Raw genomic sequence first — 24,311 nt, 5'->3', positions numbered from 1 at the left:
CAAACAGCCTAGTAAGAGATACATTGCTGGAATCAGGTTCTCTGTCACTACATTATGCCGTTCTCAGATGACATAGTAAAAGTCTGATGATTCATTCCCTACGAATAACTAACCATAAGTCTTTGATGGTTAGATTGCAATGCTCAAAACAGGTCTCTAAAAAATAGCAATTAACCAATGACCTAGTCCACATGAATGTTGATGGAGGAGCAGAAGCCTATGACAGGGGTTTGTAGAACCTGACTCTGAGACAGGGATCTGGTTGTGATTACATACAGACCCCCTGGCCCCAAAAGAGAAATGAGGGCACTATGGCCAGTTCTACTTACTACACCATGTCACAATCACTGCATCAATGAATAATTCTATTTAGAGTTATGTTACACGTGGGGAATTCACAGGGTTAATAGGAATGGTCCCATAAATATTGCAGCGTGGCCCACATGATGCTGCATTCAAATGAAGGACACAAGTCGCCCCCGTTCTAGCAATCGTGAAGGGTCTCCGTGGTGGGAACCCCCCAATCTAGTAGTCACCCCGCATCCTGTGGATAGGTGATGACAGCCTGGTATACCCCCTTAAGCTGAGCATACATTAGTGGTCACAAACAGCTGGTTTTGGGCCGGCTTCTCGTTCAGATTGGTCTGCGAATGTCGTGGTCTTGGACCAAATTGCCATAGGCTAATATTACCGGTCTGTGGATTAGTCTAGGCTCCATACATAGATCGCCAGTCTGTTGTTCCAAATTATTATTATTATTTTTCTTACTATAGCACTCAAAAAATGAAGAAAAAAAAAAAAAGGAAAAAAAACCCACAACATGGCACTTTCTGACATATCTACCTGTCACTCTCTTCTGTATTACCAAAAAGGCACTAATGGAAAGTGGAAAACGTCCTAGATGCCTCCCGGGCCACCCAGGACCTCGAGTGCTGGACTCCTCTAGAATCTCTCATAAGACAATAGCAGACGGGCGATATGTGATCGGCCGCACAGTCAGCGAGTCCTCCAGTCACTCTACAGCGTCAGCTGCCAATGGTGAGGATGATGGATACTTGTACAATGCGGTGGAGCTGCGAGCCACAGCACATATCACAGCAAACAAATGTCACCAGCAATCCCCAATTTCAATTAATAATGTGATGTTAATGGTGCTGGGGAAGGCCTACATCTGGGATCCATTCACATGCCAAGAGATGTGTGGAGCTGAACGGTTATTCAGATCTCACAGGATGACACGGGGCCTGGAAATGCTCGGGAAGAAGAGAGTACATTAACCTCCACTCTATAGAGGGCACACGGGACGCTTCATATGTCCACTGATGGAGAGAGGCAAGGCCGCATGTCACAGGAGGGGGAAGGGGGTCTGCCATCTCTGACAAGAGGAAAAACGAATGGTAGCGGCCATGGATCACACCAATGGTATGCAAGTATGTATGTATATAAGAGAGAGTAAAAGAGAGAGAGAGAAAGTGTAAAATCTAAAGCATCACTGGGGTTGTCCAGATATGATGTCTCTATGTGACTGCAGACGTCTGAATCGTGACAGTGTGCATGCTGTCTTGAACCCCCAGCATTACCGATGAAAGCGAGCCGTCACATGATTTTCAATTTGCTGCCATGCGGTCACATGCAAACTAGCCTCATCCAGCTTCTCTTAATAGAAGTGAATTGAGAGAAGCAGAAGGCGTCTAGTTGGCATGTGACCGCAGCCATGCAAATTGCATACATGCGGTCATGTGACCTCTTGCTCACATCGGCAATGTCGGGGAATCATGACAACATGCACACTGCTCGCTGTCATGATTTACACGTCTGCAGTCACATGGGGTGATGTCAGACAATGTTCTGAAACCTGAACAATCCCTTTAAGAACTACAACTCCCCTGCAGTATACCAAGGCAGAGGGACAGTTTTACATGTGATGCTTAACAACAGTGCCAAGCGCTTTCTTAGATCACTGTGCCTTTAGCTTTCTTAGATCACTGTGCCTTTTAGGATCTGCTTACTGTGGTTGAATTATGGCTGAATGGAACCAGCCTCAGACCAAGTTGTTAAAAAAATTCTTTGTCTGCCATTTGTATGTGTTTCTAGAAATTCAGTGTGACCATATGGTGCCCTTACAACTTGTTCATCAGGGTTCCTACTGATGCTATAGGATGAAGGGATGTGTTAGTGATGTACTTATGTATGGCTATGATTATGGAAAAATATATATTGTGCTTAATATGTAAAGTGGCACCTGCCCTATTATACGGATATAATGCTGCCCTGGCATCTGCGCTCCGGCGTGCATGTCATGGCAGCAATTTATTTTTATCCTCCTGACATGAGACAAATTTTTGGTGACATCATTTATCAAAGGATGTGGACGTATGCAAAGCTGGCGGTGGTGATGCATGCAGGACAGAATGAAACATTCAGGGGGATCAAGAGGTTTTGCTTTTGTGTGTGCCTCCAAAACACACGGTCTATTAGGGTCGACTCATTGAGCACAATCTCTGATGTCTGGAATTATCTGAGATGCATGTAAAGATGCACAATGTGCTGCAGCAGTGGATTTTCCAGGGTAATAAAGGTTAATGGTGGCTCTGCAATCCTCCAGAGCCAGAAGTCATGTAAGAATATAGTATAGATCTCCAGAGCCAGAAGTCATGTAAGAATATAGTATAGATCTCCAGAGCCAGAAGTCATGTAAGAATATAGTATAGATCTCCAGAACCAGAAGTCATGTAAGAATATAGCATAAATCTCCAGAGCCAGAAGTCATGTAAGAATATAGTATAGATCCCCAGAACCAGAAGTCATGTAAGAATATAGTATAGATCCCCAGAACCAGAAGTCATGTAAGAATATAGTATAGATCTCCAGAACCAGACGTCATGTAAGAATATAGTATAGATCTCCAGAGCCAGAAGTCATGTAAGAATATAGTATAGATCTCCAGAACCAGACGTCATGTAAGAATATAGCATAAATCTCCAGAACAAGACGTCATGTAAGAATATAGCATAAATCTCCAGAACAAGACGTCATGTAAGAATATAGCATAGATCTCCAGAACCAGACGTCATGTAAGAATATAGTATAGATCTCCAGAGCCAGAAGTCATGTAAGAATATAGTATAGATCTCCAGAACCAGACGTCATGTAAGAATATAGCATAAATCTCCAGAACAAGACGTCATGTAAGAATATAGCATAGATCTCCAGAACCAGACGTCATGTAAGAATATAGTATAGATCTCCAGAGCCAGAAGTCATGTAAGAATATAGTATAGATCTCCAGAACCAGAAGTCATGTAAGAATATAGTATAGATCTCCAGAACCAGAAGTCATGTAAGAATATAGTGTAGATCTCCAGAACTAGAAGTCATGTAAGAATATAGTATAGGTCTCCAGAACTAGAAGTCATGTAAGAATATAGTGTAGATCTCCAGAACCAGACGTCATGTAAGAATATAGTATAGGTCTCCAGAACCAGAAGTCATGTAAGAATATAGTGTAGATCCCCAGAACCAGAAGTCATGTAAGAATATAGTGTAGATCTCCAGAACTAGAAGTCATGTAAGAATATAGTATAGGTCTCCAGAACTAGAAGTCATGTAAGAATATAGTGTAGATCTCCAGAACCAGACGTCATGTAAGAATATAGTATAGGTCTCCAGAACCAGAAGTCATGTAAGAATATAGTGTAGATCCCCAGAACCAGAAGTCATGTAAGAATATAGTGTAGATCTCCAGAACTAGAAGTAATGTAAGAATATAGTATAGATCTCCAGAACCCAAGTCATGTAAGAATATAGTATAGATCTCCAGAACCCAAGTCATGTAAGAATATAGTATAGATCTCCAGAACCCAAGTCATGTAAGAATATAGTATAGTTCTTCAGGACCAGAAGTCATGTAAGAATATAGTATAGATCTCCAGAACCAGAAGTCATGTAAGAATATAGTATAGCTCTCCGGGACCAGAAGTCATGTAAGAATATAGTATTGATCTCCAGAACCAGAAGTCATGTACGAATATAGTATAGATCTCCGGGACCAGAAGTCATGTAAGAATATAGTATAGATCTCCGGGACGAGAAGTTATGTAAGAGTATAGTATAGATCTCCAGAACCAAAAGTCATGTAAAAATTTACAACACTGCGTTTGCTATAATTACTTTACGTAACCTTAAAGCCGATCTGACACCAAATGTCATAATACAAACTGCATACAGTACTAAATACATCACTTAGACCAGACTGGTGTATTTACTTTGAAAATCTGTCAGAATGGCTATATAACCAATCTCTGAAAGTTTACACACAATCTCCTCCCACCTAGTCTGACTGACCGCTTCTCAGTGTCCTATCGGTCGCTGAGATCTCACGCTATTCAGTACAAGCTGCAGCTGTCAGACAGGCAGGGTGGGAGGAGATTGCACACTAGGACTCCTAAGCTCTCTCACGCTTTAGCTGGACTTATATGCCCATGCTCCTTTGAATATCAGTATTATATAGGCATCATGATGTGGTAAGTACACCAGCAACATAAGGGTTCTATACACAGTAGGTAACAAAGGAGCCATCATTCACAATAGATAATGTCACAGCTCCTCTACGCCCCACTTCATACAGACCTATGCTAAGATCAGAGCATAAACAGTATATTATTTTTTTATTTTAGTCTATTCATTTTCTGTAATATAGTTCGTGATGTGAAATAAAATAATATAAAAACCCGATTTAGACAATAGGCCACTTTCAGATTACACATTCTCAATACTGACATGCTATCCCTCCTGATGAATATAAGATTACTGGATCTACTTCTGTCAGCAGACGGCCAATTAACTGAAAAAAAAATTACATTTAGCCTGGGTTTTTAAAGGGAAACGGTCAGCAGGTTTTCGCCATGTAATCTGATAGCAGCGTGATACAGAGGCTGGGAGCCTGATCACTGCGCTAAGCCACTTACTGGCTGTGTGTTGTTGTTTCAGTATTTCATCTTCATGAGTTTATCACTACAGGACTAGGTATATTGTGCCATCTAGTCTTCCTGCTCTGTTTACCTTCGACCCAAACAGTGACTGGCAGCTTTCTGCCTATGCACAGTGTGCACAAAAATCTTAGTGGAGTGGCCGGGGTTATACAGGACTCAGCATTCTGTGAGCACTGCTAGAGAAAACAATGACTGTATCACAATGACAGCAAGCAGCCCAGCAAGTGACACATTGATGGAATCAGGGTCTCAGCCCCTACATCACGCAGTTCTCAGATTACAAAGCAATAACCTGGTGAAAGATTCCCTTTAAGGCTGATCTGAGAGTGCATATCCTGTACATGTGGAGCAATGAGGGGACAGTAGTTAATAGTCACAAAGATAATTTTTCAGATTTCGTTATCCGGTTGTGTGTTGACCGTCATGAATAAACATGGGGACATTCCTTTTCTGCAGACCTCTCCGATCCAGTGTGCATGGGCGGCATAGAGCAGATGCAGCTATTATAATCCGGACTCAGTGGCTGAGAATCCAATAGCGAGCGGTGAATTTACGCACCCCAGGATCAGGTCAATCACACTTACTTTAAGATTGCTGTTCTTGGTGTTTAGCTGCTTTTCAAGCTGAGATATTTGAGAAGCTGAGTTTTCTCGGAGCTTTGTAAGACTGGCCTGTAACCGCTGCACATCTTCCACAAGTTGGGCTATTTCATGCTCCTTTGCGGTAAGTTCAACTTCCATATTCGAGCGATCTGATCCCTCCGTCGCCTGATCCTGAAGAGACGGGAGAGTTTCACAATTTACTCAAATGAAGTGAGACATATAGTAAAGCAAAGCGCATTGTGTAGAATACTGGTCTGGGACACTGCATATAAGTGAAAAGGGAATTTATCCGGTCGCTCTAACTCAAAAGGGAACTACAACTGAAGCCTTTCATTACACTCAACGTTTCAGAACTTCATATACCACTAAATCTGTCTGGCCGACATCTATCCCTCTAGACCTCCCGACATATATGCACACTCAGTTTAGCTGTGCATGCATGTGTTTTAAATCCAGACGTCTCCCTGGTGGTGGCTTATTTGCACTTCACCCCTAAAAATTGGAGGGTAGAGTTAGGACAGCCCCATACAGGGTAGGTGGAGGCCGCCGCAATAAGAGGATTCATGCATCATTAATGTTATGTACATGGCCAGCTCATACGTTAATATTGACAAGATATGCCATAAATGGCCATTATACGCACATCTATTTTCAGAAAGAGCCAGGCCGTTTCCATTTATTCCTATTCATGTCATCGGGAGCTCCGAAAATTACCCAGCAAGCATGAAGGGGGCCTTCATCTCTTGGACATTTATGGCAAACACTTACAATATGTCATAATTCTTCCAAATGAGACAACCCCTTTAAGGTCTAGTTTGCAATTGAAAGTGTGGCATACTATTAAAGGGAATTTGTCATCAAGTTTTTGTCACCTAAACGGAGAGCAGCATAATTTAGGGACAAAGACCATGATTACAGCGATGTGTCACTTACTGGTTAACGTGCTGTAGTTTTGATACAATTATTGTTTTATCAGCAGGAGTTTATCACTAAAGGACTATTTAACCTGCTGCCATGTAGTCCTCCATATTCTTGAGTTCTGCAGGTCTAGCAGTTCTCTGAATGCTGAGCCCTGTATAACCCCGCCCACAGCTCTCTGGCCATTTACAGTACAGTACAGTACAGGCCATTTAAAGCTGTCAATAAGTGGTGGGGGTGGAGTTATATAGGGCTCAGCATTCAGAGAACTACAATCTCTGCCATAGAGAAAACATGGATTTTATCAAAACTGCAACAAGCAGCCCAGTAAGTGACACATCGCTGGAATCAGGGTTTCTGTCTGGACTGTACATTATGCTGCTCTTAGATGTGGTAGCAAAAACCCTGTGACTGACTCCCTTTCATTTATCTATACACTTAAAAGGATTAGGTGTGGGCCAAATGAGTTCTTGGTCAACAACTATCCTGTCTCCCCCCTACATATATACGTGCTCAGCTGATCGGGCATATACTCTCAATAGAAGAGTTACCAGACACTGGTAGGAGAACAAAGGATGTGGCATCTTGAAAGCCAACACACCTGAATCTTACTTAGCCCCACATCTGCCACGCGAGTAGACTCTGGACACTACCATATACATTAAATGGTCGTGTGGTCGCACAGAAACAACATCGCACCATAAACTTTACACCAGCAGTCACAATCTTGCAACTGCAGAACAACTACACCTATACCTGAAGCAGTAAAAGGGACTTTATAAAGAAAGCACTCTTAAAGGGATTCTGTCAGCAGGATTTCACACCCCAAACTATATATATGCACATATGGCTCTTTCAATCACAAGTCCAGCTATACCTCTACACGGCCAGTCCGTTCCCTTAGGGCTCATACCCACTTACGAGAGACTCGCACGATTCTGGTGTGAATTTCTTGCATGAAAACCAGGCACTGCCGCCGGCACTTGGAGCAGAGTGTGTGGCGGCATAGAAATACATGTAGCCGCACGCTCCGGTCCGAGTGCCGGCGGCAGTGCCAGGTTTTCATGCGAGAGACTAGCACGAGAATCGTGCGAGTCTCTCGTAAGTCAGTATGAGCCCTTACAGAGAAAATAGCATTTGAGTTGTTATGCCAGAGAGGATGAAAAGCTATTTGTAGATCTGAAGTCTCTGTCACTCCAGCTCTACTCCCTCCTAGTGCTGCCTCTTGCCGCTTGACTTACAGCCTCTATCCTTTGAGACTTCAGGGAAAGCAGCGAGTCAAGCAGGAGGAGGTGACGCTGGGTAGGGAATAGAGCTGGAGTGACGGAGGCTTCTGATCGACAATTAGCTCTTCAACATCATTTGCACATAAAGTCAAACACTGATTTCTCAGTAAGGGAGGACCGGAGAGGCCATGTAATGGTATTGGTGGACTTGTCTATGAGAGAGCTATATGCACGTATAGTTGGTGGGGTAGTATCCTGCTGACATTCTCCTTAAAGGAGCAATTTATTCTCATGTGGTAAGTATCAAGAACAAACCGCTGGATAATTAGTAGGAGTACATTTCGTATCACATCCTCATAAAGAATAAAGATGTAATGATAAAGTGCATGTTCACCGTATCGGGAGGCTTCTGCGTCTGTGAGGCATGGTGGAGGGATGTGTTCGCTGATGAGAGCTGCTCCTTTAAGGTCTCTGCTTCTCTCTGTGCCACCTCTGCTCTCTAAAGGAAGGGGGGAAAAAAGAAGGTGAAGAGAGAAATACATTCATTTTAACAACTGACAATTAATCTGAGAACATTCATCAATTCATGCCCGGCTGACTATAATTGATTTTCCTAAACACTCAACCTAATAAATGTTAGGGGGGGGGAGGGAGGAAAAAAAAACTGGAAAGTGATGGATTTTTATTTTAAACAGTACAAGGAAGAAATAATTGAGCGATTATGACAGTAATTTAACGCTAGAAGCAAGGAATCCCCTGCTGCTGTTAATGCTGCAGCCCACTGAATTTATCAGGCTGAATAAATATGAGGAGAAATGGAATCTTTTTTATTCAATTTATTTCTATACTCACGCCGAGAATGATTTCATTTCAGAATTACTTGTGGGAATGACTCATGGGGGGGGAGGCACGGTAGGAACCTTTTAATCTGGTGGGGTCGGATTCTACTCAGCCAATGGAAGGCACGAGCTGGCAATAAAGGGGTTAAAACGGCGGAAGGATGGAGTCGGGTGAAGTAGCCGCACTAGCTCTAAGGAGGACGCAAATCCGCCGTGTAATTCAGAGCTGAATGGGATTATTTTACACCCGCTGAGGAATTGGAATTCATCAGGAATATTGTACTCGACGATGATGTGTGTGGAGGCTAGAAAAAGTGGCTAGCCATGAGATGAGGGCAGATCTCAGACCTTCAACTGCATCTGAATGTAATCCCAAGATTAAAGGGAGTCTGTCATGGCACGACTTAAAAGGTAACTGTCAGTAAGAAAATGACTGTTCAAACAAAACACACCAAATACACCTTTCCCACCTGCTTGTTTTCCATCTATCTCCTCCTTTCCCTGCCTCTATGTATCTAGAGCTGTCAATCAAAGAAGAGGGGGCAGCGATGGAAGAAAAGCAAGTAGGTGGAAACTGTGCTTGGTTTGAACAGTCGTTAGGAGCGCTAGAAAAAACCTAATTTTAAATGGAATCTGTCAGCACGGAATGACTATTCAAACCAAGTACAGGTGCTCGGTGCTCCATGGCAGAGCCAAACATTTAAATAAACCTTCCCACCGGCTTGTTTTCCATCTCTTCCCTTCTCTGGCTCCATCAAGCCAAACAATTCATTAGATCTCTAACAATAGAGAACTACTAAGGACGCAGCTCTCCTGAAAACAAGCGCCATTGAATAGGACGTGAGTAATTGTATTGTAAGTAATCGGTAGCTGCCTCTGATCCATTGGACATAACATCCGGACAGCTTTCATGTAGATCCCATAAAAAAAATAAATAAATTAAAAAAAAAAAAACTAAATTCTGGGTCGGCTTCCGAAAGAAAAGCATGTGTTCACTGCACACATCTCCGTCTTAATACGTAAAAATCCATTCAAAGAAAGCCCAGATCCCAGAGCTTTTCAGCGTGATCTTACACTCCCAGAAGATGTGCTTAATCAAAACGTCATGTTCAGCGCTCGCCTGCCAAAAGACCTTGGTTAGGACTACAAATCCTTCTTGGACAAAAGCAAATGTGTGCATGCCAAAGCAGAGGCAAATAACTCCAGTGTAGAGCCGAGACCAGGACGCGTTTCCCAGCGTGATATTATGGTGTGCATTAGAAGGCTTTTAACACTGCCATCATCGCATCATGAAATTTCAATACCGTATTCTTTCTTAAAGGCATTATTACTGAACGTACAATATCCCCTCGTACGTGTATAAATAGGATGTAGAAGGGGTTTTTTATTATTGATTTGGAACGTTCCCAAAAGAAACACTGGAGATGACATGAGACGGGTGGCCGGGATCCAGCTCCTCACCTGCGCCTGGAACGTGTGGATACTAGCGCTTACAGTAACACTCTACAACCAGACATATTTTGTCGTCTTTCGGTTGAAATGAGGTTTGTGAACCAAAGTGACATGAGACAATTACACGCTGCTCAATGCTGATCAAGTTACCTGGTTGGCTCGTTCAAGATCGGTCATGATCATTTCAATCTCATCGGCCCTAGAAATGAAGGGGGAAAAGAAAACACAAATAGGTAAAGCTGGTAAATACTAAGTAACTTGTTAAGAAACGTTGTCAGATATTTGATTAATAATAAGTTCAGTGTGGCTCTGGACTCTTGGACCCACAGTAGTCCGTATCATAAAGCACCATGTCTGGTACAACAACGCCGGTCTCACAGTTTTAGGAGACAAGGTGCTTATGTCTATAGCATTACTTCTAGTTTTACCTTCATTCTCGTATCAATAGGATTCCAAGAACCCAGCCCCTCACCATCACACATTGATCCACAGGTACAAAGGCGGAAAACGGAACCGCTTACACATTGTCAATATGGTTTAAAAAAGACTAATGTTCATCAGCTTCTACTTAGGGATGAGAAAAGGTACATGGATGTGTTATATGTACAACCACTATACATGATCCGGTCAGCCCCAGAAGAGCTCATCTTTCCCTTCTGATCCCAACGAACAATCTACTGTACTAAACATTCAGAAAGTAACTTTTCACAAGTATATTATTATTTATGTCGTTTTTTTCTAGAAAAAAAGGCCTTTTTTGTAACTACCAATAATTCCCATTTGGACCAGGATTGTCGGATAGCTCTTTACAGAATGGTGCACTTCTTCTCTCACTAGGATCAGTTCTCTCATTTGATGAATAAATGGCCCCATACACAGTAAATTCATTTTTTCTGAACCCTATGATTTCAGCTGGGCAACTTGACCATCGGGTCATGATGGCCTGCAATTCTCCCTCCCAGCAGATGATGTTGGGGAAAAGAGCAATCAGCTTGAAGTGAAATGCCATTTCCTTTTGTTCTCAGGGCAGATGAGTCGCCACCAATGGCATGTGGTAGTAGCATTATCCCCTCAGCCCCTGGAAACACTAGCACACGCAATCGAATGATCATATGTATGGTGGAATACGGGAGAGATTGCGGTCACCAAAACAATGGTTCGGCTGACTGCCATGCCGTGTATTGGCACCCTGGCATGGCTGTAGGGACAAATGATCACTTGGCTGACAAGTTGTCAACTATGATCGCCAACATGTAAATTATGCTCATCAAAATGTGTATTATATATTTAGGAGTTGATTATATAGCCCACCATACTCCTCAGCGCTTTACAGACATCATCACTGTTCCCATTGGGGTCCACAATCTACCTCACTATGTCTTTGCATTGTGAGAAGAAACCATAGAAACTGACACGAGCATGGGGAGAACATACAAACTCCTTGCAGATGTCCATTGTGGGATTTGAGCTCGGGCCCCCAGTGCTACAGTATGCTAACCACTAAGCCACCATAGATCCTTGCCTGGCAGCTCCGTTGTTGCTCCACCAATATGTCTATGGGCAGATGAAAGTGCCCACTTTATAGAAAGGTATATGAACATGGTTATAGTACTATTAGGAACATAACCCTGCTGTAGAGCTAATGAGCTGGCATTCTATGAATATGTAAATGAGCGCGATAGAACGCTTTATTTCCCAATCAGTTCCTAGGCTTCCATACTAAACACACAGAGACTGCATGTAATCAATGCGCGGCAGAAACTAAACGAACACTATTTTTGTCATAGAAAATGGCCCGCAGAATTACGTGGAGATCACTTTTTGACATATCGCTCCCTCTGTAATTGCAGCTGCTTACATTCCAGTCTTCTTGTTTAAGAAGTGCGGCTCGGCTCAAAACAGCTCCTAATTATAGGTCCGCACTGTAAATATGAATTCATCTTAATCTCTACATGTATAAATATTTCTATTCATGTTTCACGTTCAAACCAGACCCAGTATTGGTATTTTAAATGATTTCCTTGCTAATAAACATTTTAGCAAAATGTAACTCTTCTCTTTTTTTAATACTGGCCAACCGTTGTGCCCTATTTTGGTCAGATCGGAGGGTATTCTAATAGAAGAGCACAGTTTATCCTTTGTAAATCCGCTACTAACAGAGATCAGACAAAGCGTTTGTATTAGCAGCTGGGCTAACCCCTACCATGAAAAGTTAAGTTTATCTTTTTCTTTTTTTACCTTCATATTTTATCTCTTTTTTTTTGCTGAAGAATAAGTCCACCATAACTGATGTAGCCAAAGTATTGCCATAGGTGGCCCAATCATCTGACATCTGCACTGTGTACGATGTGCTCGGCAGGCAGTGATAATATCGCCATCCCGATCACAGAAACCACGAGGAAACACAATGAACAGAATGACCGGGTCCGTCAGGCAGCATTCCGATCTGACACAACATTCCAGCTTCTGTTATATATTACAAGGGGTGATTGGGGTGTCAGCCATCATGCCATCCAGTACAAGATCGCTTATTGGTGAAAGATTTCTGGCCTGCTTAGACAGGTCAATAATCGGGAAATGAGATTTTGTAGGAACGCTTACCCGACCATCAGTCTGTACAAGCAGGATGGCAATCGCCCGCTAAACAAGCAAAACGCCAATTCATTGCGTCAGATTTTTAAAGGGGCTTAATAATCATCACTATGTAGAGCACATCGCCCTGTGCAAACAGCAGATGTGCTGCCCATAACACAATATTCTCTGGACATAGAACGGTCATATTAATGAATGTTCTGTGCATGTGGCATTAAGGTTTCCCATGTAGACTGCCCACCGATCGGCTGGCATGTAGCTGATCGTTGGTCATTTCGCTGTTGTGGTTGGTACGTCTAAAGGAGCCTTAGGGCCCCATCACACATAGCGACTCACCAGCGATCCCGACAACGATATTACTGTACCTTGTCAGGATCGCTGGTGTGTCGCTACATGATCGCTGGTGAGCTGCCAAACAGGCAACTTCACCAGCTATCAGGACAGCGACACGCGGGTAACAAGCGTCGCACGTCGCTTAGTTACCCACTGTGTACCTTAGTTACCAGCGCGCTGGTGCAGGGAGCTGGTAACCAAGGTACACATCAGGTTTCTAAGCGCCGCCCGGCGCTTAGAAACCCGATGTTTACCTTGGTTACCAGCTCCAGCTCGCTGATTGTTGGTCTCCTGCCTGCCACACGCAGTGATGCGTGCTGGCCAGCGGGAGACCAGAGATCAAAAAAATGTCCTGGCCATTCCAGGACGATCAGCGATACCTGGCAGGGGGGGCCGGTCGCTGATCGCTGTGACACACAGCGAGATCGCTGGTGAGATCGCTGTTGCGTTACAAAACTTGTGACTCAGCAGCAATCTCGCTGTGTGTGACGGGGGCTTTACTCCGAGTCAGTTTACTCACTATTAACACATTACTAGCCCAATGGGGTTCACATATAGGCTGTAGTTCACATTTGAGGAGTCACCGATCTTGCTCTATGATCGCTTTGCTAAATGATTATAACAACTAGTTCCATTTGTTATCATTTCCATCTGACTGATAATTCGTTGTGCCTTTATATTGGCGCAAGGAATTCAAAATGACACTTAGTATCATGTTCTATTTACAGTGCAAAGGAACCTTATCTTTAGGTGATAACAGTCCTGTTATCATCCTCACTTCTATCTGGGTTATTTATGATAAGGCTGTAAAGATGGAGACAGTTAATGGTTTATTACATCTAATGATAACTGTGCTTAAAATGAAGTTGTTGTATTTTAGATTTATTGAAGGCAGATAAGGCACATCATTCATAGAAGATAGCTTCTGACCCCTCTGGCTCAGCACTCATCTTCATTTGATTGGCTCCTGATGGTGGCTTAAGACATCCATACACATTAGACAACCCCACGATATCGCTCCGGCTATGCCGACAGTCTAATGTGAATAGCGCTAAGGGCCTCCCAACTCTCCCCTAATATATGATGTCGAGGGAGATATAGATCTGGCATGTCAGATTCCAGACTGCAGATGATGATCCCTTTGTTCTCTGGGAGATTAGCTGCCGCCAAAGGAATCTGGCAGCAGCTTTCTCATCATGTACTCCGCAGCGCTTGTCAGAGCTAGTGCTACTGTGTATGGTGCCTTCAGGAGAGATAGCAGGTTTGGCCAACTGCTATTTATTGTGTATGATGCCTATCATCATTACCTAATACCTATGGCTCATTTCCTAGCAGAACATATCGGCATGCTGAAATTCAACATATTGAATATGTTGTTGACTGTTTCCAGTGGCAACCAGTGATTTTGTGACTGTAACATGGTACTACATAACACACAGTAATAACGCAAATTGGTGTTTAAGGTGAAAAACCTTTCTTAAGTCTTAAACATTAACAAAACATTTTTTATTTAATTATCCTCCACACATTGCAAAGTGACGCCTTTTTGTAATCCATTCTGTTACTTTATGTGCTTCTCTCCCTAATGCAGTAGTGCGGTTTCACACGTTCAGAAGCTGCTTCCATCTGCTGCCCAGCCGAGGTCAGAAACCCTAATTTACAGAGTACTGGACTCTCCCTGTCTGAGCACAGATGGTGAGCACAGAAGCTCGGACAGGGGGATTCCTGTACTATGATGGTTTGTAAAAAAAGAGTAGGATCTCAGTTCAGCAGAAGTGGAAAGCAGCATCTAATAGAGAGTGAGCTGACCATGTAAAGCTACACCGCAGCATGGTGTTTGGGATAGAAGGAAGAAAAATGCAGTAATGAAGTATATTACAGAAACTCCGTGAGCATAACCTCCCAGACCTTAGTATCTGTACTGGGACACTGCTGCTACAGCTCTGCAACACGTCAGGCAGCACTGACAAGGAACTGGATGACTGAGCAAGATATAATGAAGTGGAACAAAAAGAGGGAGAAATGAAAAAACGTGGAGACAGTTTTCGAGATGTCCTGAAAAAAAATGATCAACACTGGACACGCAGAAGCGCATTTAACGCTAGAAGAAATGTGACATATCTCTACAATCATAGCTATGCAAAAAAAATGACATGGGTAAAATATGACCATTGTATAATTTCATTAGGATCATGTTCCATAGCACTAAGATATCCATATCTATCGAAATATAAAATAAATCCTGATTTTATTCTCCAATGCAACTTTTCAGCAAGGAAGTCTCCACTCATTTGAAATTTCTAGGGAGTTTTTCCTTTTCTCGGATGACCGTTTTAATCTCACGAGGGCTATCCATGGTTTTGATGGATAGTACTCGTATCCACGTTACTCTGACGTTGTACACCTGTTTGATTTTTTCCTCAGACTGAGGGGAAAAATGACAAAAAAATCGCAGCATGCACACTTTGCCTTCAAGAATTGGATTGCACTAGCCCATTCATGTCTATGGGCTAGTGTAAAAAAAAAAAAAAAAAACGGACTGCACTCTGATTTTCACGGACTGAAGGTGGAGAAACTTTTGCTTTTTTTTCCCTCTCCGCCTCTGTGAAAATGGGATCACACTGAGATAGCACAGATCGATTTTCTCGGCTGTGGAGGACACGGTCGTCTGCACCTGCCTTAAGGAGGTGGCCAGCACTTAGGAGCTTGCACCCCATACACTGTGCTGCTCCATTTAATCAATCGATCAATCAATCATACAAACTAGATGTCCAAAGTATTCATAGAAATCAGTAGTCCTGTACAATGTGCAGGGGTCAGAGCTGGTCTTATGCTTAATAATTTAACCCTTTAACTGAAACCATGTTGCAACATATTCTTTTATGATTGGAAAGGTTCATTTTTAACTTACTGACCATAAATTATAGACTTGATGAGGCCCCAGATCATAAAACCACACAACACATAGGTAACCAGGAGGGAACTACTGAGAAAACAGAAATTCCATTCCACACAATCGACACATGTAAGAATTGACTCCACAATTGGCCTCCAGTGGCCCAACATGGTGTCCAAATAACTTAGGTGTGAAATAAAAGGGGGCAAACAGAATCGTACACACAATATGTGAAATGCAGGTCACAGCTCTGCATGTAACCCACTGAGCAATCACCGCCATCGCCTGGAACTGTCACTCAAGGTTCAATCGTTCCAGTGCTGGACAAATTGAACAGCTGTGTCCCGGAGAATTAAGTGTACTGCGTGATTCATTGTGGATCTATGAAGGAAGGCATGCGAGAATGTCCTGAGCTCAGCAATGCATTATAGGCTCTCCTGCCATAGATTAGGGTAATGCTTCCTCCATCATGTAATAGAATATTATTGACACAGATTGTCAAACATTAAAAATACCCCTCCAGACTGGGTTACACAGTTATTGGGATCATTTATAAGGCTCTCTATAGACATAATATAATGGTGCATTTCCTAAAGGAAAGCTATGCATGAACATGTGTCAGTGATGGATGCTCCTGAACTGTTTTACGCAAGAACATAATTTCCTAACACTTCGACTAAATCAAAAGTATTATCTTCAGCAATCTGCATTGCATATTTATTACGAGTGCTCATAAAGCCCCAGCATATTTCACCGCACGTTGTAAACAATCATCACTGTCCCCATTGGGGCTCACAATCTTAATCCCCTATCAGGATGTGTTTGTAATGTGGGAGGAGATCGGAGAACCTGGAAAAAAAACAACACAAACACGAGAAAACATACAAACTCCTTGCAGAGGTTGTCCTTGGTGGGATTTGCACCCAGGACCCCATCGCTGCAAGGCTACAATGCTAACCACTGACCACTGCACTGCCAGATATGGAAAACTGTCTTATAAATACCTTGAATTATGCATTAGATAGCAGACTGACTGCGCTTGTGACCGTTGTGCCTCCCAACCCATGCTCAGCTCAGTTGAGAATGCATGTGTTCTAAATAGAAAGAATGGAGTAAGAAGCTGCCACACACCTATCAAAGCAGCTCATCTACCTTGGGAAAAAAGGATCAGGCACCGAAAATCCACACGCTTGATTACTCTCTTCCTACGACATCATCTGATGATCATGAGAATTGGTCGTCAATAATCTAAAGTTAAAGCGGTTTTTAGTCCGTAATCAATGGAATAAGCTCTAGGTAGACTTGTACCTCAGCCAGAAAGGCAGTATTCCCCGGTCACTGGCTTTTTGGCGCTGCACTGAAAATATGAAAGTAGTAACAGCAACAATAACTGTACACCAATACAACTGTGCAAAAAAAACTAGTATTTCTCGCTGCCTACAGTTCACACTGATTGCTGGCTTATGGATCTGCCCAACGCTTGCTCTGTGTGGAAGCTACATACAAACCACACCTTTTCACAACTAGGGCCTGAAAATATATGGCACTTCCCAACTAATGCATATACCAAACAGATCAAGGAAGCATAATGCCATAAAATACAAATAGCTTTATTGAAACACATACAATAGACATGAACATGATAAAAGGAGATAAATACATCAGTGGGTATCACAAGTACTAGTGTGCCAGTCGTATACAAGTGTACACAAAAAATACACCACAACTGAAATCATGGCAAAGTGCACCAATGTAAGACATAGGGGATATGTAAAACATATACATTCGTGGGCAAAAGACTGTGGTTGCCTACAAGGATGATGCCAACTTAATTAAGATACTGGAGGCATCCTAATATTACATAACAATGTGATGGACATTGCACAAATGTATGCCCAGCATGAGAAAATTCACAGCAGATAATGGTCAGATTAAATGCATGACAGTTCTATGATAATCTGAACACAAAATCAAATCTAAAAAAGGTGTATGTCTAGACCTAATATCCTGCTAATGACACTGAGCAGACACATATAATCAGAAGACATGACCTGTAATATGGCCAGAGTCCTGCATATCTATGAAATATGTTGTCAGTAATACTGTAAAGCATTATCTGGGTCAGGGGCAAAAGGTAGTATATACCCACAGTATTATGCCATCACATAGGTGCAGTATACAACACAAGTTTGTCCATGGCATATGCCTCCATTCTAGATATTACGCAACCCCCTAAAGTGAAAAGCACATATCACCTGTGATACCGCAGTCCCCGACGCGCGTTTCGCCTTAGCTTCGTCCTGGGAGGTAGGTGAGTCACACTTGTGTTGTATACTGCACCTATGTGATGGCATAATACATTGTTATGTAATATTAGGATGCCTCCAGTATCTTAATTAAGTTGGCATCATCCTTGTAGGCAACCACAGTCTTTTGCCCACGAATGTATATGTTTTACATACCCCCTATGTCTTACATTGGTGCACTTTACCATGATTTCAGTTGTGGTGTATTTTTTGTGTACACTTGTATACGACTGGCACACTAGTACTTGTGATACCCACTGATGTATTTATCTCCTTTTATCATGTTCATGTCTATTGTATGTGTTCAATAAAGCTATTTGTATTTTATGGCATTATGCTTCCTTGATCTGTTTGGTATATACAGTGCCTACAAGTAGTATTCAACCCCCTGCAGATTTAGCAGGTTTGATAAGATGCAAATAAGTTAGAGCCTTCAAACTTCACACAAGAGCAGGATTTATTAACAGATGCATAAATCTTACAAACCAAAAAGTTATGTTGCTCAGTTAAATTTTAATAAATTTTAAACGTAAAAGTGTGGGTCAATTATTATTCAACCCCTAGGTTTAATATTTTGTGGAATAACCCTTGTTTGCAATTACAGCTAATAATCGTCTTTTATAAGACCTGATCAGGCCGGCACAGGTCTCTGGAGTTATCTTGGCCCACTCCTCCATGCAGATCTTCTCCAAGTTATCTAGGTTCTTTGGGTGTCTCATGTGGACTTTAATCTTGAGCTCCTTCCACAAGTTTTCAATTGGGTTAAGGTCAGGAGACTGACTAGGCCACTGCAACACCTTGATTTTTTCCCTCTTGAACCAGGCCTTGGTTTCTTGGCTGTGTGCTTTGGGTCGTTGTCTTGTTGGAAGATGAAATGACGACCCATCTTAAGATCCTTGATGGAGGAGCGGAGGTTCTTGGCCAAAATCTCCAGGTAGGCCGTGCTATCCATCTTCCCATGGATGCGGACCAGATGGCCAGGCCCCTTGGCTCAGAAACAGCCCCACAGCATGATGCTGCCACCACCATGCTTGACTGTAGGGATGGTATTCTTGGGGTCGTATGCAGTGCCATCCAGTCTCCAAACGTCACGTGTGTGGTTGGCACCAAAGATCTCGATCTTGGTCTCATCAGAGCAGAGAACCTTGAACCAATCTGTCTCAGAGTCCTCCAAGTGATCATGAGCAAACTGTAGACGAGCCTTGACATGACGCTTTGAAAGTAAAGGTACATTACTGGCTCGTCTGGAACGGAGACCATTGCGGTGGAGTACGTTACTTATGGTATTGACTGAAACCAATGTCCCCACTGCCATGAGATCTTCCCGGAGCTCCTTCCTTGTTGTCCTTGGGTTAGCCTTGACTCTTCGGACAAGCCTGGCCTCGGCACGGGAGGAAACTTTCAAAGGCTGTCCAGGCCGTGGAAGGCTAACAGTAGTTCCATAAGCCTTCCACTTCCGAATGATGCTCCCAACAGTGGAGACAGGTAGGCCCAACTCCTTGGAAAGGGTTTTGTACCCCTTGCCAGCCTTGTGACCCTCCACGATCTTGTCTCTGATGGCCTTGGAATGCTCCTTTGTCTTTCCCATGTTGACCATGTATGAGTGCTGTTCACAAGTTTGGGGAGGGTCTTAAATAGTCAGAAAAGGCTGGAAAAAGAGATAATTAATCCAAACATGTGAAGCTCATTGTTCTTTGTGCCTGAAATACTTCTTAATACTTTAGGGGAACCAAACAGAATTCTGGTGGTTTGAGGGGTTGAATAATAAATGACCCTCTGAATAAACTTTTCACAATTTAAAAAAAAATTAAACAAAGAAATAACATTCTTTTTTGCTGCAGTGCATTTCACACTTCCAGGCTGAGCTACAGTCCAAATGTCACAATGCCAAGTTAATTCCGAATGTGTAAACCTGCTAAATCTGCAGGGGGTTGAATACTACTTGTAGGCACTGTACATACCACACCTTATGGCAAAATAAAAGCCAGCCATGTTTGAATAGCAGCAGATTCATTTCCTTTCATCTTAAGATCTTGTGCCGGCGACCTTATCATTGGTCCAAGTGTGATCCGACAAAACATCCGAATATACTTGGACCAATGTTAGTCTATGGGGCCGTGCACGTGTCCAATTTTTTCCTTGGAGAGAGTCTGTCCAGGGAAAATACTGCCGAATGCCAGTGTTTGATCCGATATTTGGGTCGCACTCAGCCCTGCAAGTCAATGAGTACGCAGAAACCATCGGACTGCACTTGGATGACATCTGAGAGAAGTCCAATTTCCACGGACTGACAGAATGTAGAAGATAGGGACAATTTTTCTCCATCTTCTCCTCATCCGAGACAACCGCAGCACACTACGGTCACACTCTAGTCAGAGTTTCATTTGCATAATTTGCCAGAATCTCTGGGATGAGATAATTTATGACCATCTGCATCTGCCCTAAAGAAACCAGTCCCAAGGGAGCTGAAAGCTGACAGCATCTTTTGACTAGACGTTATCTATTGAGTATGGTAAGATTTACTCCTAACTGAAAGAAGTGAAGGAGTTGCCCCATAATTACAACTCATCATCTGTCCAATGGATAGACCGGCAGAGTCTGGTCACTGGGACTCTGATTGTTAGGAGCACCATTGACCATGAGAGTGGGGATCTGTGCCCAGTGTTAGCATTGAATTTCTTTTGTGTATTAAGCTCCATACATTGTGTATGGTAGATTAAAAGACAGCCAAGTGCAGCATTGGCTATGATCATTGGATCCATAGACTAATGATAATGGTTGGAAAAGATACAGTGCGTTGCAAAAGTATTCGGTTCCTGGAACTTTTCATCCTTTTCCCACATATCATGCTTCAAACAAAGATACTAAATGTAAATTTTTGGTGAAGAATCAACAACAAGTGGAACACAATTGTGAAGTTGAACGAAATTTATTGGTTATTTTAAATTTTTGTGGAAAGTAAAAAACTGAAAAGTGGGGCGTGCAATATTATTCGGCCCCTTTAACTTAATACTTTGTTGCGCCTCCTTTTGCTACGATTACAGCTGCAAGTTGCTTGGGGTATGTTTCTATCAGTTTTGTACATCGAGAGACTGAAATTCTTCACCATTCTTCCTTGGCAAACAGCTCGAGCTCAGTGAGGTTTGATGATGATCAGTTTTCAGTTTGTTCCACAGATTCTCGATTGGATTCAGGTCTGGACTTTGACTTGGCCATTCTAACACCTGGATACGTTTATTTGTGAACCATTCCACTGTAGATTTTGCTTTATGTTTGGGATCATTCTCTTGTTGGAAGACAAATCTCCGTCCCAGTCTCCGGTCTTTTGCAGACCCCAACAGGTTTTCTTCAAGAATGGTCCTGTATTTGGCTCCATCCATATTCCCATCAATTTTAACCATCTTCCCTGTCCCTGCTGAAGAAAAGCAGGCCCAAACCATGATGCTGCCACCACCATGTTTGACAGTGGGGATGGTGTGTTCAGGATGATGAGCTGTGTTGCCTTTACGCCAAACATATCGTTTGTCATTGTTGCCAAAAAGTTCGATTTTGGTTTCATCTGACCAGAGCACCTTCTTCCACATGTTTGGTGTGTCTCCCAGGTGGCTTGTTGCAAACTTTAAACGACACTTTTTATGGATATCTTTGAGAAATGGCTTTCTTCTTGCCACTCTTCCAGAAAGGCCAGATTTGTGCAGTGTACGACCGATTGTTGTCCTATGGACAGACTGTGCCACCTCAGCTGTAGATCTCTGCAGTTCATCCAGAGTGATCATGGGCCTATTGGCTGCATCTCTGATCAGTCTTCTCCTTGTTTGAGATGAAAGTTTAGAGGGACGGCCGGGTCTTGGTAGATTTGCAGTGGTATGATACTCCTTCCATTTTAATATGATCACTTGCACAGTGCTCCTTGGGATGTTTAAAGTTTTGGAAATCATTTTGTATCCAAATCCGGCTTTAAACTTCTCTACAACAGTATCACGGACCTGCCTGTTGTGTTCCTTGTTCTTCATGATGCTCTCTGTGCTTCAAACAGAACCCTGAGACTATCCCAGAGCAGGTGCATTTATACAGAGACTTGATTACACACAGGTGGATTATATTTATCATCATTAGTCATTTAGGACAACATTGGATCATTCAGAGATCCACAATGAACTTCTGGAGTGAGTTTGCTGCACTGAAAGTAAAGGGGCCGAATAATATTGCACGCCCCACTTTTCAGTTTTTGAATTTCCACAAAAATTTAAAATAACCAATAAATTTCGTTCAACTTCACAAATGTGTTCCACTTGTTGTTGATTCTTCACCAAAAATGTACATTTGGTATCTTTATGTTTGTAGCATGATATGTGGGAAAAGGTTGAAAAGTTCCAGGGAGCCGAATACTTTCGCAAGGCACTGTAGTATTGGCTAAACAAGTGTTTGCTCCACGGTTATCATATATGTACGGCCAACTTTAGTTCACTTGCAGATCAACTGTAATGGAGGCGCACATCCACTTTATGGCAGGAAATAAGTGTTTAGCTTTATATCCAATATATATGGCCAGCTTTAGCCTAGAATTACTGACCTCACAAGAAGTGAAGTGAGAGGAGCTCGTAAGGACATTTCCAAAGCCAACTCCAGCTTGATTTGGTAAATGAGTTCATCCTCTCACATACAGCTGAGGTTTGGAAGTAGGATTTGTTTTTGTTTGGCTCCCAAAAAACACAAAATATGCTCATACACATTCAAAGACTGTTGGCTAAACGCCCATTAGGCTAGCTATTGCTCTCAACCCCTCCCTTGTACACATGCACACTCTGTTCCACTGAGCATACATATGCTTTCCATCGGGAGAGGAGAGTAATCGGTTGCAAACACTTCTGTCGGTGGCTTAAAATTCGACATGCCAGGCCCTTCTCTTCACTGACATCTGTAATGTGGGAAAATCGGGATACCCCCATACATATTAGACAGTCGGCCAGCCCCGCAAAGTGTATGGATGTTAGGACAAACCTCCCGTTCTACTCGACCTGGCAAATTACCGCACCATTACCTTAAGCAGAGAAGGTTGTGACAGTCTTAATGTTGAGCTACTGTCCAAGGCTGGGTTTCCCCCGAACGGTCTTTAAAACATCACAACCTGGTATGGCACTGCGGAGATACGGGTGGCTATGTCTGGTTTTAATCGCTTAGAGATGCTGACGTGCCGCCATTGTGTCCAGCCACCGGCTTATTGTAACCAGACTTGTTTAATCCGTCTTCCTGAAGAAGAGACATGTCTATGCAGTGATGACTAAAATGGTCTTCAGGACACTTTGTCTATTGCTTTCAAGTAACTGTCTGCTCGTCTGGAGTAAATATTTGCCTACTGCGGCTAAATTGTTTGTTAATGTTAAATGCTGGAATTACATATTGTTTATCGCCATAGCAACAACATGAAAAGAATCATTGCCTCCATTTTAATTCCGATGAATCTTGATGTTTAATTAAATTAAGCACAATGGAGAAGAAAATCAGAGCTGGAATGCTCAGGAAAAAAAGAAAAACATTTCAGCAGATCAACAGAATAAAGAACTTGTATGCGTAGGGACTTAAAGGAAGAAGATTAATTGAAGTATGGATACAAAAATCTTCACATCTTCCAAAGGGATTAGCGATGTCACAACCTTCCTACAGCAGGTAGCAGGGAAAAAGCATAAAACTCCCTCCATGTAAAGCCTGACTTAAAGGGGTACTCCAGAACATAAGACACTGATGGGCTATTCTCAGAATAGGACATCAATGGGGTCACACTTCTAGGACCCTGCCGATGGGGGGGCTGAAGTATTCCTATCAACTGAACTTCAATGACTAAGACCCCATTCATACCGTCACCTTCCCACCTACTTGTTTTCCCTCTAATTCCGCCATTCTCTGGCTCTACAAAGCTAGAGCTGTCAATCAAAATAGGGAGGGGGTGGAAATAGAGAGAAAATAAGTTAGTGGCCACGCCAAGGGTGCACCGTGTGCCTGTACTTGGTTAAAACAGACATTTTTCCATCTGGGTTGACATTCTCCTTTAAGTTCGGGACAGGAGACCTGTGGCTGGTCCATGCAATCACAGACCACGACATGGTGCAAGTTGCTCACAAAACATTAAATAATACCATAGCACAATTTTAGGGGACA

The 24,311-nt window shown here is 42.6% G+C and overlaps 1 protein-coding gene across 3 annotated transcripts in view; it reads right to left on the bottom strand.

The window, feature by feature from the left end:
- The window catches only part of CUX1 (cut like homeobox 1), a 441,317-nt gene that overhangs the window by 182,611 nt on the left and 234,395 nt on the right, over positions 1-24,311 (bottom strand). For all 3 annotated transcript variants that reach the window (XM_073565621.1, XM_073565622.1, XM_073565623.1), the window contains exons 9-11: positions 10,179-10,227; positions 8,132-8,236; positions 5,576-5,764 (exon numbers count right to left, since the gene is read on the bottom strand). In XM_073565621.1, the coding sequence (XP_073421722.1) occupies positions 5,576-5,764; positions 8,132-8,236; positions 10,179-10,227 (343 nt within the window). The remainder of the gene's footprint in view (positions 1-5,575; positions 5,765-8,131; positions 8,237-10,178; positions 10,228-24,311) is intronic.

The sequence above is a fragment of the Dendrobates tinctorius genome, unplaced genomic scaffold (assembly GCF_039654945.1).
Source record: "Dendrobates tinctorius isolate UK_male_01 unplaced genomic scaffold, ASM3965494v1 ptg000016l, whole genome shotgun sequence".
Taxonomy (NCBI): Eukaryota; Metazoa; Chordata; class Amphibia; order Anura; family Dendrobatidae; genus Dendrobates; species Dendrobates tinctorius.
Note: the sequence above shows the minus strand (reverse complement) of the source record. Positions and strands in the feature narration are given on the sequence as shown.